Source organism: Pinus tabuliformis, chromosome J (assembly GCF_031772625.1).
Source record: "Pinus tabuliformis cultivar Carrire ecotype Pingquan chromosome J, CPIR1, whole genome shotgun sequence".
In the NCBI taxonomy this organism is placed as follows: domain Eukaryota; kingdom Viridiplantae; phylum Streptophyta; class Pinopsida; order Pinales; family Pinaceae; genus Pinus; species Pinus tabuliformis.
The window spans coordinates 206,460,295-206,478,122 of record NC_142295.1 but is presented as its reverse complement, the minus strand read 5'-3'; the positions used below and the strand labels follow the sequence as shown (position 1 = coordinate 206,478,122).

The 17,828-nt window shown below is 41.5% G+C and overlaps 1 protein-coding gene across 1 annotated transcript in view; it reads right to left on the bottom strand.

Annotated features, from left to right (window-relative positions):
* LOC149226406 (cullin-4-like) overlaps nt 1–17,828 on the bottom strand; it is an 87,023-nt gene that overhangs the window by 54,271 nt on the left and 14,924 nt on the right. The window contains exons 2-3 of the mRNA XM_089377481.1: nt 17,248–17,363; nt 16,797–17,143 (exon numbers count right to left, since the gene is read on the bottom strand). Of these exons, the coding sequence (XP_089233607.1) occupies nt 16,797–17,143; nt 17,248–17,363 (463 nt within the window). The remainder of the gene's footprint in view (nt 1–16,796; nt 17,144–17,247; nt 17,364–17,828) is intronic.

Genomic DNA, 17,828 nt, shown 5'->3' with positions numbered 1-17,828 from the left:
AAATAAAAAGGAACGTGGAAGTGATGGGTGGCCAACAACACTGATGGCCAACCCAACCACCAAGGCCACTTGGGCCGACTAACACCAGCCACAAATCTAAAGGTTCAACAAGTCCAAGCTATGGCGAAAACTACGACGAGGAACTTTGTCGTGACATAGAAGCCATTGATACATGAATAAGGTAGAGTTAAGGTGACAACAGTGAAGAAGCTAACATGGCAAAGGTGAGTCGCGGCTCAGCAAGGTCTATGTGCATGGGTGGACAGGGATAGGCTCGAGTCCAACAGCCAACAGCGTCAACGGGTGGAAATGTGACTCGACACAAACCGCGAGGGGACCACCAGCAAAGTGTCACAATCAAAGATACACTGTGTAGGCAGTTGGGCTACAGTTGAGAGTTTGGAAAGCACAGTCAAAATAGCATCACAGTCACCACCCATCAAGACGCAGCGACTAACACAGGCTACGCACACAGAGACCAGAATCGACAAGCTAAGACAATCCACAAATGGGGGTCTGGCAGAGGACTGTCAACGAGATTGGTCGTCAAGAAAACAGTTGGCCGCACAAGAAAACAGTTAGTCGTACAAAGGTCATAGGCATGTACCAATGAGACGTCGTCAATAGCCAAAAGTCCATTGCAAACAGTCACGCAAGGAAAGGATTATGGGCGACAACCAACCGATAGTCAGCGATGCCACGAGCAAAGTGAAAGGGAGGGATATGTGCAAGGGGTCAGGGTCGCGTTGGTCGAGTGCCAAGCGGAATGGGCCATTGAAATAAGGAACCAAGACAGATCTGGTCGCAAGGATGAGTGTGCAAGCTAACAGTCTCAACATAGCACGTAAACAGCAAAGGTAGTAACGATAGCTATGGAACAAGCACAAAAAAAAGATTGGGTTGCATTAGTCATATATCGTGTAAATTCAAGGAAGCTATACAGAGGAATACAAAGACATCGCGCAAAGAAATTCTACAATGGGGGACTCAGTAGCCTCACCGCTGCCTGAGTGCAACGAGTTGGGGGAGAAGCGAGACAAAAAAGGCCAGCACAAGGGGATTTGTCAAAGTTTGTCAAAACAATAAGCAACCAACCATCAAGACAACGTGAACGCAGATGTAAGGTCGTGTTAATTTTAGATAACAATGGTATGTTCTATGCTTAAGCACAATTTACTTCAATGTTCTTTTAGCAGCCCAATGACAATTTCCAACAATATCCAGTAACAATCACATTAACATATAAACATTGACAGTAAATGCATATATAACATAAAATCACATGCAGAAGACAAGCCAAGACAAGAGGGCACAAGATGTGGCGTATGCCAGGGACAAACCCCAATGTGGGGAAACCCTTTGATCAAATCTTCTTATTATTCTTCAATAGTTCAGTAGAGAGAGAGAGAGAGAGTACAAATATCATGAATACAAGCCCAAAACAGATCTGCCAAATCGGCAGTCAATGCAGCCCTAACCAGAAAGTCAACGATGGTCAAAGTTGCCCCAAATCATCCTCTAATCAGCTCGGTCAATAGTAGAAAAATGTTGCCTACAAAGAGGGTCAAAGTCAACCCAAAACAACTTGATGAAACCTTGTTGTAATTTCTGTGGCCAAACCAAAAAGTCAACGTTGTAGTCGACACATTCAAACAATGCCCAATCACCTCGAATTGCGTGCCAAAGAATGCAGCATGAAAAGATCGAAATAGTACCCCCAAAACAAAAGTCAACTCATGGCCAAAGTGCCCAAGTCAACGTTGGTCAACACTGCCCTAATCACAAAAACTTCGACCTCCTAAAATTTGCCTTTCTTCCACACGTCCGAAGAAGAGAGAGCCTCCAAGTGTATGAACCAATCAATAGAGGAGAGAGAAGATGATGTGATGAGATTAGTGATGTCTAAATGATAGAAGGGTCACTCCTACTTCTACAATTCGTTGAGGGTGAAGAGACACATCCATTGGGCTTCATGAGCCTACATTTGACTGAGGTCGACCTTGACAATTTATCTAAGAGAGAGAATAAAGTCAATATTCCATTACTGCTTGGCAGAATGAGATGATCTTTATATCAAAATTATAGCTCTCGGAAAGATGAATCCAATGCAATAGTCATCTCCATCATATGAGTTTTCCTAAGGTGGAAGTTGGCCCTAGTTGCCAATTTTAACACTCCCTCTCAACTAGGGGGAATTCCACCTACCAATCCATCATCATGCCAACTTGTCATCCTGTACCATCCTTGCCATCATTGTCTTGTATTGCTTTGCTCTGCTCTGTTGAACCATGAAGTAATAATGAAGAAGAAGTGATCGAGAGTGAGTCATAAGATCATACCACTCTCCACTGACAAAAGTCAATCCTTGATCCAAGATCAAGTTGTTGAACACCATGCATCCTAGTCATAAGGAGTACGGCAGTACACAATGCATCCATCAACTGTGTTGTGGTCCCTAACCATTTTTTCCCAACTCATTGGCCAGATGAGAGGTGCTTCCCATGAGTCTCGGACTCATGAAGGATGTGTGTTGAGGCATCAGTTGGAGAAGGTGAGCCACTCATCCTGCTCATATGCCATAGGAGAAGGTGAACCACTCATCTTATGCATATGTCAATCATAGGGTAAGGTGAACCACTCGCCCTGTATCCAGGGCACCACTAGGAGAAGGTGAACAACTCACCCTATGGTCGCTCATAGCTAGCTCCAAGGACTAACCCACGCCCCAGGAGCTCCCTAAGCTTTGTGTCCAACTCATACGAGACCCTCATAGGAGGGTTGTTCCACGACTCCAAGTCTCTATCGAAAGGTTAAGAATTTGACCTTCGCTAAAGACTTTGTGAGAATGTCTGCAACATTCTCATCTTTCCTAATGTGTTGGACCCTAACTGGTCCTCGTTGTATCATATCCCAGATAAAGTGGCTGTAACACCTATAGCTGTACCAGTACTAGTACCTATAGCTCTCCTTGTACCAGTAACTAAGTGTATGTTTGGTTGATTGGGTGAGGTAGGTAGGGATAATATCTATTGGTAGTAGGTCTAGTGAGATGGATAGGGGGGTATGGGGTTAACTAGCTTGGATGTATGGCTTGTATGGTTCGTTGAAATCAGTTCAGGTAGGGAGGTAAGGTGGCTTGGGTTAGGTCATTACTAGCTTGACTTGACCAACTGTACAGTCCATATGAGTATGCTTTGGTCTATTTGGTTGGCTAAAGGTTCCACGCGCTGGTGTTTCACGAGGTAACCAGCGCAATAGCAGCACGAGTGACGTGTCCCAGTGATAATCCCGTAACTACTTGCTTGGTCAGATGGGATCGCTTACTTGCTGTAAGGAGTGGCTGTACGGGCTGGATGGGATGGATGGACTAGCTGGGGTGGATGGGGGATGGTACGGCTGGTACCTGATATCAATGTGCTTGGAGCGGTCGTGGAACATGGGATTCTTTGATAGACGAATCCCACTCTAGTTGTCGCAAAAGACCGCGGTGGTATCTAGCATGTGCCCAAATAGCTCACCGAAGAGCTTCCTCAACCAAACTACTTCATAACAGGCCATACTCGCAACAATGTATTCGGCCTTGGCGGTGCTTAGTGCAACCGATTTTTGCTTCCTGCTCATCCAAGATATAGAAGCAGACCCCAAAGAGAAGCAACACCCAAACGTGCTCTTACAATCCACCACACTACCAGCCCAGTCAACATCTGTATATCCATGTAGCCTCAAATTCTCGGCAGTATATCTCAGTCCATAGTGGATTGTGCCCCTAAGATATCTCAAGAGATTCTTGGCAACAATCCAATGAATGTGATGAGGCTCGACCATATATTGACTCAACGTGTTCACAGCGAAGCATATGTCAAGACAAGAGTTGACCAAAAACATCAAGGCCCCCACAAATTGATGATACTCGGTAGGGTTTGCCAATCCAAGCCCAGCAACACTGTCACATAGCTTCTTAAAGTTGAGTTCCATCGAAATAGTCACAGACTTGCAGTCCACCATCCCACATCTCTCAAGAAGCTTCACAATATATTTTCCTTGAGAAAGGAAAATCTCACCTGGCTTTTGCCAGACCTCCAACCCTAGGAAATAATGCATCAATCCTAGGTCCTACACCACGAACTCAGAAGCCAACTCCCTCTTGCATTGATGAATGAGAGGGTCATCATCTGTCAGAAAGAGATCATCCACATAAAGGACCAAAATGAGAGGTTTGTCCCTTTCAACCTTGAAGTATAGGTTCAGCAGAATCGCTTCTTGTAATTCCCTACTTCATAAGATAGCTATCGATCCTCTCACACCGAGCCCTAAGGGCTTGCTTTAACCCACAGAGGGCTTTCTTCAACCTGCAGACATTTGTCTCACGATCTTGAACCTCGAACCCCTCGGGTACAGTCATGATTGGTGAAGCATGATGAGATGCAGCATAGTGATGATGGGTGAAGCACAGTGAGGGGTACAATCTTGATGGGTACAGTACAGTGATGGGTACAGTCATGATTAGTGAAGCATGATGAGATGTAGCATAGTGATGATGTGTGCAACATGGTGCAGCACAGTGAGGTGTAGCATGATGATGAGGAGCAACACAATGATGTGTGCAGCAAGCCAATGGAGTCACCTTGGAGAATCAATTGAAGAAGCATGTCTTCAACTGAGTTCAGCTACCTCATGTATCATCTTCTTAGAGATGATCTATGCTCTTATTTAGATAAGTCAAAGTGTTGACTTCTGTTGTATATGTATTATCTCTCTCTCTCTACTGAACTATTGAAGGACATATAAGAAGAATTGATAAAGGGTTTCCCCACATTGGGGTTTGTCCCTGGCTAGCGCCACATATTGTGTAATCCTGCCTTGGTTTGCCTTCTGCGATTTATGTTTATGTTCTATCTGCAATTTACTATTATACTGATGTGATTGCTGATGTGATTGCTAATCTGGAAAAGATATTGGGCTAACTGTGAAAATTGAAATAAATTGCTCTAAGCATAGAGCATACCTAAAATTAACATGGTATCATAGCTGAGGTGAAGACAAAGCCCAAGCAAGAGTGAAAGAGAAATCACCGAAGACAGTTGGGAAAGGACAAAAGGATCAAGGATTCCTCATCCCTCTTCAAATTCACCAAGAGTGAAGTCGAAGCAGAGAATATTATCAGAATGGCGCAGCAGAACTTTCTGATGGCCTACCTAAAGATCACTTCAATGGGAAGTCCGAAGCTAAGGGTGGAAGGAAAGGCAGATGCCTTGTTTATAATAAGTTCGACCTTTATGCGAAGAAGTCTGAATGGTAGGGACACATCATTTGATGATGATAACAATGATTCCAGGGACATCTTCAATGGTCGGAGGAATGACAGATAATGCAGGTCATCAAGGAAATAGCTGACTCTTCAAAGAAAGCAAGGAACCCCAAGTATAGAGAATAAAATGTTGTTTCTAATAAGATAAAGAAGCGTTATCTTATATTGGCCCTCTCCTTCGGACTCTTTGGGAATCTGGCTTATTGATTGTAGTGCTTCAAGGCACTTCATCAAATAGAAGGGTGCTCTCTCTAATTTGGTAGAAATGGAAACAATCGTGGGATTATACTTGGAGTCAATGCCACCTATCCCGGAAAGGGTGTAGGGAATGATACCCCTCAATTTAAGGAGGGTAACTCGATTCATTTATAAGAATCTCTTTATGTACCTAGTCGCAAGAAAAACCTAGTGTCCAATTCGGAAATGGAAGTCAAAGGTTTCAAGGTGGCATTCATCGATGGAAAGGTACATGTTTGAAAATAAAATTTTCAAAGATACTTTTATCCTTGAGTTCAAGATTGGCAATTTGTATCAAGTTGCGGGATGGTCCATTGGGGACCATGTCAGTTGACACATCTCATCTATAGCACTGGAGGTCTACTTATTATGGGGCCCTACCCGATGTGAGTCAAATGGTGACAGGGATGCCTGAATTCAAGAAGAGCATGAAGGTACATGTTCGAGATGTACCAAAGGAAACTCTTACAAGCGGACCATTCCCCTCATGTAGCAGGTCCACGGATTTGAAACAACCCGAGGGGTTTGAAATTCATGATTGGGAATCTCATGTATGCAGGTGGAAGAAAGCCCTCTATGGCTTGAAGCAAACACGCCGAGCTTAATATGAGAGGATTGATAGTTGTCTGATGAAGCTGAGATTGACTAAGAGTGAAGCCGATCCAAACCATTGCTTAAAGGTTGTGGATGATAGACCTCTCATACTGGCACCTTACGAGGACGACCTCTTTCTGATAGGTGCAGACACTCTCATTTGCAAAAGTAAGAGGGAGTTGGATTCCAAATTTAAAATGGTGAACTGCAAACCCACGACTACCTCGATGGATCTTAACTTTCAGAAATTACGTGGTAAGGATATGGGACCTGATTTGGGAAATGCCTCTAAGTTTCACAAACTCATACTAACATTGATGTTCTTCGTGAACTCTCGTCCAGGTATATGTTTTGCGGATAGCATGTTGGGCTCATATTTGGTTGAGCCTCACTGGATTGATGCCAAGAATCATTTGAGATATCTTCTAGGCACAATCTCTCATGGATTGAGATACACTCCCAGAAATGTGAAGCTGCATGATTATTCTGATGTTGATTAAGCAGGCAGTGTGGAGAATCGCAAGAGCACTTCTGGGTGTTGGTTCTCTTTGGGTTTTGCTTGATATCCTAGATGAGCAGGAAGCAAAAGATGGTTGCTTTGAGCACCGCTAAGACCGAATACATAGCTACGAGTATGACCTCGTGTGAAGTTGCCTAGTTGCAAAAGCTCTGCAGTGAGCTGTTTGAAAAATGATGGATACCACCGTGATCTTTTGTGACAACCAGAAGGGGATTCGATTGTTGAGGAATCTCGTATTCTATGATTGCTCCATCATATAGACATCAGATACTACCTCATCTGGGATATGGTACATCAATGAGCAAGAAGGCTCCATCGCATTGGGACTGATGTGCAAGTCGCAAACATTCTGTCAAAGCCCCGAGGAAAGGTCACATTTGTGACTTTCCAGAACGACTTGGAGTCGCTGAGAGACCCTCTTATGAGGGTCATGCATGATGCATACATTGAGCTCTGGAGCTCCGGCGAGCTTGGGGCACTTCTTGGAGCAACAAGTAACCATAGGGCGACTCACCCTCCCCTAATGGTGCGTTGTGTACAGGGTGAATGGTTCAGCCTTCCCTTGTGATACCCCATGGCGACTTATGGGCAGGACGAGTGGTTCTCCTGTCGAGGCATCCTACCCATGCAGTTTGGGACTCATGGTAAGTACCTCTCATCTAGCCAATGAGTAAGGAAATGGGGTTAGAGACCATAGTAGTACTATCGATGGACGCATCGTTATATCTACCATACTCCCTATGCTAGGATGACCTCCATTGATCTGGGATCAGTATGAGTGGTTTGAGACACTCTCTTGTGATACTGATCTAGGATCAATGAAATTGACTTCGGGTCAGTAAGAGTGACATAACTCACTCTCTTTTAGAACTGATATGGGATCAGTAAGAGTGGAATGACAGACTCTTTTCATATGGGACTAACTTCAGGTCAATAGAGAATGGTATGAGACATTCTTGATCAATTCTTCTTCTTCATGGTTCAGCGGAACAGAGCAGGGCATTATTGGCAAAGATAGTACAATCTGGCAGATGGATCAGCAGCAGGAGTTCTCCCTAGTTGAGAGGGAGTGTTAAAATTGGCAACTAGGGCCAAACTCCATGTGGGTCATCTTATTTATGGTAGTTGATATTTTTCTTGGACTCCTCTCATTGAGAGGTGTAGGATTGATCTAAAGATCATCTTATTCCGATAAGTATTCATGGAGTTATGAATTTATTTGTGTTATAAGGCAATTCCTCAAGGTCGGCCAGCAACCAAATAACCCCACCTGTGCTCAACGTTTTAGTATAAAAGGAGATGACTTGAGAGTCATTTCACACACACTACACTCTTGATTTCTCTCCACTCGCTTTGGGTTTTAGTGTGAGAGAAATCTAGGAGGATGTAGCCCTAAGACACAGGAGGAAGGAGGCTTAACAATCTGCCCTAGCCACAGTCCTAGCACAGCCCTAGCCTACGCACAACCTAGAGGACACAGTCATGAAGAGATGCCCTAATCCTCCACGTTGTCCCAAGGGTGACCTAGCCGCAGTCAAGGAAGGTTATCTACGCTGCAAGGAGAAGCCCTCTATAGGCTGTCTAAGGAAGATCATACGTTGTACCTAGCCGCAGTCAAGGAGGGTTACTAACATGCCCTAGCCGCAGTAAGGAAGATTAGGCCAGCGAGGGTTTGTAGGGACGTTCTCAGGTGACCAAGTGCTGGAAGGAGGGCCGAAGTACCTTGCTGGAGGGCTGCCATAACTTGGCACTGTTCTGGGCAAGAAAAATGCAGGGATATTCTCTTGTAACAGCTGAGTAAAGGGACCTTTCTGTTGTGACTAGGCCATAGGCCTGTAGGTACTATTTTGAGGGTCAAACACACCTATACAAGTAATTGTAGGTGCCTCCTCAAACAGCGTGATCACTCAACTTGGAGAGGAGAGGAGGCCGCATAATTTAAGATGTGTTTTGGGCATGACTGTTGGGTTGTTGTAGGTTACAGTGGGAGCCCTAACCAGTGACCAAAACACTGCCTATAAACAGAAGTGCAGAAGTATGGCAACTTGTGCTTTGACTTGTTTGATTGGAGAGGTCTCTTCATTGATGATGAGATTTTATATACTGCCACATAGGAACAGTGGGACAACAATGGCACAAAGGGACAACAACAATAACTAACAGTGGGACAGCAATGGCACAAAGGGATAGCAGTAATAACCAACAATGGGACAGCAATGGCACAAAGGTACAGCAGCAATAACATGTGGCAGCAATGGCACAATGGGACAGCAGCAACAGCAAGGTGCAGCAAGCACATGGTGGCAAGCATGGTGCTGCAAGCACATTAGGACAGCAGTATGGTAAGCAAGGTGCAGCAAGCACATGGTGACAAGCATGGTGTAGCAAGCACATGAGACAATATGGCAACGTGGTACAACATACCACATGGGATAGCGGTGTGGCAACATGGTGCAGCAATGGCACATGATGCAGTACAGTGATGGGTACAGTCATCATTGGTGAAGCATGATGAGATGCAACATAGTGATGATGGGTGCAACATGGTGCAGCACAGTGAGGTGTAGCATGATGATGAGGAGCAGCACAATGATGGGTGCAGAAAGGCGATGGAGTCACATTAGAGAATCAGTTGAAGCACCATGTCTTCAACTAAGTTCAGCTTCCTCACGTATCATCTTCTTAAAGATGATCTATGCTCTTATTTAGATAAGTCAAAGTGTTGACTTCTATTGTATATGTACTCTCTCTCTCTCTCTACTGAACTATTGAAGAACATATAAGAAGAATTGATCAAGGGTTTCCCCACATTGGGGTTTCTCCCTAGCTAGCGCCACATCTTGTGTCCTCTTGTCTTGGCTTGCCTTCTGCGATTTATGTTTATGTTCTATCTGCAATTTACTATTACGTTGATGTGATTGCTAATGTGATTGCTGATGTGATTGCTAATCTAGAAAAGATATTGAGCTAATGTGAAAATTGAAATAAATTGCTCTAAGCATAGAACATACCTAAAATTAACACTTGCAGTATCCTTCTTGTGAGGACACTCTCTAGCGAAGTGGCCAAACCTATTATAATCGAAGCATCTTCCTTTCCTTCCTTGTTTGAATCCCGGCTTGAATCCTTTTCCTTGATTCCTAGGACCATCATTGCTCCTTCTCTTATAATGAGCGAAGAAGGCGGTAGGATTTTTTCCATTGGAGGGCTTGTCTCTTTCCATCATCCTTATTTCTTCTTGAGTGCATCAAAACAATAGTTCATCAAATCTCGGAATCATGTCATTGAGAATGGTAGTGTTGAACACACCCAATATCTTGTAAGGCCAATAAGAGAGAGCTCTTTGTCACCAGTGACTTCACCAATAGCTAGGAGATCATTCTTGATCTCGGTAATCCTCACAAAGTAGGATTGGATAGATTCTCGTCTCTCCATCTTGATATCTTTCAACTTGTTCTTGAGAAAGAGAATTTGATTTGCATTATTTATTTTGAACATCCAAACCAACTTTTCATACATCACCTTAGATGTTTCCAAATCAGAAATATAGGCAACCAAAGGCTTATGAATGGAATCAACAATAATCTTTTTAGATTTAACCTCACCTTTCTTGTACTTGGTTTGTGCAGTAGCAGATGCAATTGAAGGAGGCTTTGTTATTCTTCCTTTGACATAGTCCACAGCATCATTTTCTTCTAATGTCAAATCCAAAGTCATCTTCCATGCATGATAGTCAGATTTGTCCTTGAGCTTGTCCTCAGATTTAAAGAAAGATGTAGTCGTCACTGGGACTAATTCTAAGTCCTTGTCCAACAAGTTCCCTTGGTGATTGCTTTGTTTCACTCCTGCTTGTGCTTTGTCTTCACCTGAGCTCTGATACCATGTTAATTTTAGATAACAATGGTATGTTTTATGCTTAAGCACAATTTACTTCAATGTTCCTTTAGCAACCCAATGACAATTTCCAATTATATCCAGTAACAATGACACTAACATATAAACATTGACAGTAAATGCAGATAGAACATAAAATCATATGCAGAAGACAAGCCAAGACAAGAGGACACAAGATGTGGCGGATGCTAGTGCCAAACCCTAATGTGGTGAAACCCTTTGATCAAATCTTCTTATTATTCTTCAATAGTTCAGCAAAGAAAGAGAGTACAAATATCATGAATACAAGCCCAAAACAGATCTGCCAAATCAACAGTCAATGCAACCCTAACCATAAAGTCAACGGTGATCAAAGTTGCCCCAAATCATCCTCTAATCAGCTCGATCAACAATAGAAAAAGGAGGCCTCCAAAGAGGGTCAAAGTCAACCCAAAACAGATCGATCAAACCATGTAATTTCTGCGGCCAAACCAAAAACTCAACATTGCAGTCAACACAGTCAAACAGTCCCCAATCGCCTTGAATTTCGTGCTAAAGAATGCGGCTTGAAAAGATCGAAATTATGCCCCCAAAACAAAATTCAACGCATGGTCAAAGTGCCCACATCAACATTGGTCAACAACGCCCTAATCACAAAAATTTCAGCCTCCTGAAATCTGCCTTCCTTCCACACGTGCAAAGAAGAGAGAGCCTCCAAGTGTACGAACCAATCAAGAGAGGAGAGAGAAGATTATGTGATGAGATGAGTGATGTTCAAATGAGAGAAGGGTCACTCCTATTTATACAAATCGTTGAGGGTGAGGAGACACACCGATTGGGCTTCATGAGCCTACATTTGACTGAGGCTGACCTTGACAATTTGCCCATGAGAGAATAAATTCAAAATTCCATTACTGCTTGTCAAAATGAGACGATCTTTATATCAAAATTGTACCTCTTGGAGAGAGGAATCCAATGCAATAATCATCTCCATCATATGAGTTGTCCTAAAGTGGAAGTTGGCCCTAGTTGCCAATTTGAACAAGTTGTTTAGGTCGCATGGCGGTATAGTTAGTAGATGAGCATAGGTCAAGTTGAGTGAGGATTTGGCGCCCAATTCCACGAGTGAAACAACTAGTCTACAGAGGATCATGTCGCAGGCAAAATGTTGTGTTGGGTATGGTTAAGTTGTTGCACAATCCAATGGCTAGCTAGAAGTCACTAGATAGAGAATCTGTTGCAACATTCATGAGTTGGTAGTGGCCAACGGAGTAGGTACAAAGGATAGTACCAAGCTTGGCAACAAGATTGGCAGAGGTCAACATTCAAAGGGAGAAAGGGAGACTATGCCAGTCAAGGGATTGGCAACAAGTTATTTCAGAGGGTGTCTCAAAGGATCTAGGTCGACCCACAAGGAAGACCTTGGTAAACCTACAAACCAACAGTGGTGCTAAAAGGACTTAACACAAGGGATATGGAAATAGACTAAAGGGTTTGGAGAAAAGCCACAGTACTATGGGTGTTGAAACTCGGGTGGAGTTTGCTCTCAGTCTCGATGATCAAGAAGAGGTTTGGTGTAGTGTCCCAGGATGGACAAGCACTGATCGGACCCAAGAGATCTAGCTTAGACAGTGGCTACGTCATTGGACTTAGAGAGAGCAACCTATATAGGCTAAAGGGCCAACCTATTTAAGCAATGTTAGGAAGCAAAACTATGACTAAGAACAAGGAGTTGGTAGCTCTGAAAGTTGAGTAGCTCAGAGGCACAAGGGATAAGGCAGTAGACTAGAGGGTTTAGAGAAAAGCCACAACACTATGGGTGTTGAAACTTGGGTGGAGTTTGCTCTCAGTCTCGATGATCAAGAAGAGGTTTGTTGTAGTGTCACAGGATGGACAAGCACTAATCAGACCCAGGGGATCTAGCTTAGACAGTGGTTGTGTCATTGGAGTTAGAGAGAGCAACCTATATAGGCTAAAGGGATAACCTATTTAAGCAATGTCAAGAAGAAAAACCGTGACTAAGAACAAGTAGCTGGTAGCTCCAAAAGTTGAGCAACTAAGAGGGAGCCAGCCTTCAGGTTCAAGAGGGGAGGGGCAGCCAACAGATTCCTCCCAATCTGTAAAGAAGGCCTCTTGGTATGAGATGACCTTACACGATGTTCAAGAGCAATAGGCTTCAAGGAACAAGTTCACAGGGAGCAGGTCTTCAAGGATCATGGCAAGGAAGCCATCCAACTCAAAAGAAGCAGCCATAGCAACTAATGCAAGTACAGGATCGGAACTAGTTCCAGGTGGCAAAAATGTGTCACGCGTTGAGGGAGTGTCGATGTTTGTAGCTTGGACAACTAGCTTTGCACAGGCCTTATGTCTAGGCGTGCAAAAGTCGCCTACATTCTCCTTAGAACACTTGCTTAAGTGCGACCAAGATTGCTAATGTAACTTAACTTAAGTCTTAGGAAAAAACACATATTATTATGTTGGCTTATTGAGCTAAAGGAAACTTAGGAAAAGTAAATAATTTACTTTAGTGATTATGTATTAATCTTAGCCATTGATCTCAAGTGAGGCGAGATCTAATTTTAGTTGTCAATCACTTTGGAGAATAAGGCTAGGGTTAGGGATTTAACTCAATGTAAAGATATAAAAGAAAGGCTAAGGAGAGGACAAAGATACACTACTAATGTTATCAATACCAAACCAGTGATCAAATTGGAAATCTTTGTGGACCAAGAACTGGTCAAAACCAGACCGGAACCAGTAAAAAGGGACCAAAAAATAGTTGACCAAAAACACAAAATGTAGCATGTCATGTCAAGATTTTGTTTGAGTGATGGGTACATTTTTAGCAGATTCATGATAGAGATGTTCGACAACCAACACCACTAACATCAAAGTACATAGAGGGTTTGGTGCTCTTTATTAAATACTAGTTCCATACTCTCGTACATGCCAAAATCCAATGGAAACGTTGCAATCCCCCCAATCCTGAAATCCTGAAACACTGTTAAGTCTACTGGATTTTGAGTGAAATCTAAAATTCTACTTTCTCCATATGAAATCCAAAGAGGTTGGAACCACTCTCAAGCATCCTGAATGAGTGATGGATACATTTTTAGTAAAGTCGTGATAGAGATGTTCGACAACCAATGCCACTAACATAAAAGTACATAAAGGGTTTGGTGCTCTTTATTAAATACCAGTTCCATACTCTCATACATGACAGAATCCAATGGAAATGTTGCAATCCCCCCAATCCTAAAATCCTCAAAAACTGTTAAGTCTGCTGGATTTTGAGTGAAATCTAGAATTCTACTTTCTCCATATGAAATCCAAAGAGGTTGGAACCACTCTCAAGCATCCTGCGTCATTCAATGGTAATGTTAAAAATTTAAGTAAAAGGATGAAAATGAAGGACAAAAAAGAATGTCACTTTGACTTTAAGAATTTAACGTTGCCATGAATTGCATAGCAATACTAGGGCCATAGGCTTGAATATTAAGTTGGCCTAGGGGAGAATTAGAAGTGGGCCCACCAATTAAAAAATCAAAAAATAAAAAAAGAAATTAGTTTAAGCTGACCCGCACAGGTAGAGCCTGTACAAAACCCATCCTGAACCAGTTTATTCTGGTTCCGGTCCAGTTCTGATAACACTGTACACTGCAGCAACACAAGAATGAGAGAGGCATCCCAATGAGTGTTGGGTCCGAGGGAGTGCACAGAGGCTAGAGATTCACATCTGCAGAGAAAATTGAGCACCGATTTAGGGCAGATCTGCTGCATCAGATCTAGGTTTATTTTGTATTATGCATTTTCTCAATTGAGCCATTATCCCAAGACGGGAGCCAAAGTAGGTTCTGAATCATTGTTAATGATGAACTGATTTGATTAGGCAGAATCAATGTGTGTTGAGATTGGTTGTTATATTTTTGCTTCCACTGAATGTTAAGAACTTAGCCATGTATTTATTCAATAGATCTGTAATCTGATAAGCCAATAAAGGGTGCTAGGTTCAGAGGAAAATTAACACAATGTCACCTTAGTATTACAGGCCAAAGGCAGGCAATGATAGACATACTATTTTAGAGCTTGGTGTTCACACAATAACGATCAAACCAAACTAGATAATACAGCTCATGACACGGAGTGTACAAGTTACAGGATTGCAAGTGCCCAGTAACACCATGGAACATCATTCTAGACTTCCTTCCTTATACAGGCATTGTTTGGTTGTCTAATGTTAAATCATACCTAGTCTTCAGATTATTTTGTTTGACTTTGATATTTTGGGATCCAGATTGAAGTTCCCTGTTTTTTATTTTCTAACTACTTTCAGCCCTGATTGAGGCATGTTGCAAATTACAATTTCTTGTTTGTTGTTACAATTCCTTTCCAAAGGCCGAATTCTTAATATCATTGTTCCTTATATGTTCTTGCAAACACTTTCCTGGCCAACTCTGAATATTGACTTCATTAAAATTTCCAAATTCCTTTATTGTTTAAAAAGTAATTTCTGGAGCCACAATTCATCATCTCGGATTCATTCAAAAACTAAACATAAACATAACGAAAGCCCATAATTCTTGAACTAGAAACATCCAAATGAGGTGGTGTATTTCAAGGTTACTACCATTTGTAGGAAAAATAATACACACTTCAAGTTAAACACAATACCAATAGATTTACATAATTTTAAATGCCATTATTTCTGTTGCCATAAATAACTTTAAAATGAAAATTGGAACTCGACATAGAGAAAAAGCCAAGGCAGAAAATTCTGTCACCGTATTTTGACAACCATAAGAATCCATCGTTATTTTTATTTCTTGCCTGCATGCATTAATAACTCGCATTATCTGGAACAATAAAATTCATTTACTGATCTTAATACTATTTGACTTCTCTCTTGTTGGCATGTAGTAACAACTTGCATAACCACAGCAATAAAATTCATTTACTGATCTTAAAAATATTTGCTCCATTGGGAGACCCAACCACCCCTCTGTTATGATCTTCTGAATATTATCATGGCTGGATACTGGTAAACCCAACCACCCTCACACCATTATCATTATGGTAAACCCAATCAACCCTTCATCGTTATCATGACTAGAAAATAAAAATGCAGGAAACAAATACATATATAGTATGTTAATAAAATGTGAAATAATGTCTATGGAGGAGGATCTTATAACATGGAAAAGGCCTTTTAATGTTAGACAATATTTTGATTTCCAATTTGTCACTTAGTTCCTCTTCACAGATTTGTCTTTCCTATAAGGTCAGTAATCCCCTCCAGTAACATTTCAGCTCTCAACCAATATTTCATGCCTTGCTTGATTTCAACCATCTAAACCTTCATCTAGGCAGGCTTCATGAATTCTGCAGAGCCTGAACAAAATAATATTCGATAATAACACTGCAAAAGGCTTAAAAACTCTGGTAATAGCACCACCAAGCAGATTGTTTAGGTTTTAAATGTTTCTTATTTCCTTTAGCTTCCACTCCAAAGTCTGACATACTCATATGCTTCATAATGTTGTTTCCTTTAAGCTTCATTAACAGAAGTTTTCAATGTGATATATTTGACGAAATCAATCAATCACTTCCCTCTGTGATAAAAGGAGTGAAAGGCAATGAAAAGCCTCATTTGAACCTCGTCATTCAAGGCTATGCCATCCCAAGGTGCTACCAAATGGAAAAATCCCACCCTTCAAATGGGAAGTAGCTCTCACTTTCAAAATACTCCCATAACTAAACATACTCCCAGCGGGTACTTTGACTTTCATATTCCACCTTCCAAAATCTTTTGAGCTGCTTAAGTAATGCTCTTTCGTTGAGTGACGGGAATAAACTCTTACAAATCAAGGAGAAACATAAAATAACAGCAAAACATTTAATGCATATAGTACAAATTCAAACAAAAACGAAATGGAAAGCTTCCATTATTTTATTTCACTGTTTAAAAACTAGAAACTACAATATGAATGAAAATTACAGAACATACAAGAATAAAAGTGTCATCATAGTTGAAGTAAAACTTACCATCAAAGTAGGCCAGAAATGGGCATCCCAACATATTTAACACATAGAGAGCAAATTCAAACAAGTAGGGAAGCGAGAGCTTCCATCATTTTCACACAAACAAGCAGGAAAGAGAGAGCTTCCATCATTTTCATTCATTGTTTAAAAACTAGAAACTACAACATTATTACGAATTACAGAACATTCATACATAAAAGAATCGTCATAGTTGACAAAACTTACCTCTCCTTCTCAATCAATCTCAAAAGGCCAGTAACTGTCTTATGCTCAACTTCTGTACATAGCGACAGATGCTTGCGGAATAATTGCAATCCCATGTCCCAAAGAGAACGAATATTTGCAGTTTGTATAACATATGTACGATCAAGATATAGAGCTATGCTTCGAATCATTAGCATTTGATCACAAAGATCTTGCCAACATTTTTCAACAAGTGACAGAAATACTAGGGGATCAGGACTCTGCCCAACTAAAGACTGTAATGTGTCAGCAATATGTGCCTCACATTCTTGCTGAAGCCGACTGTAAAGGTTGCCTGCCATTTTGTGCAAACAAAGGTCCTCTACAGCCTATGACAACAATTAAAACACAATTGATGTCAAGGTCAGTAAGTTTTAAATGTAATAAATCTGTTGTAGTCCTGAAAGTAGACCATGTGAAGAGCATTCCGTACCTGATAAAGTTCCTCCAGGCTGCAGGATACTGGTTGCTTCATATGAATGGCATTAACAGCTTCTTTAAGTTTTTCCCATGTAACCTCTTCAAAATTAGAGGGTATCTTTGGCTTCTCTACAAACACCAAAATATAGGATTACAATCTTAGAACCACTTCATTAAATACTGCAAAATGCATAGACACAAACAGAATGCAACTAAAGAACACAATTAAATAAGGTGCAACTTAAAAGGATTATTCATATGACGGTGTGACATAAAATTCTCAAACACATAGCAAAATCTCCAGTCTAGACAAGACAATGTATAAAGGCAAGCAATGTTACGGACCCATTTGTTTTACAACTTCTAAAGCTGCTTTTGAAAAGAATGATTTAGAAGCATTCTCAAGCCAGACGAGAGAAAAGAAGAAATGACTATAGGCCAGTTTCACCGCTAACCCATAAGATCTGCAACACCCAAAGGCCATGGTGATCCAAAAATTTAAAAACATTGCCGTCCCCTTTGCTCTACTTCACTTCAAAATTATTCTTACTTGAAACTACTCAAGTGATTCCATTCTCTTTGGCATAATCCTTA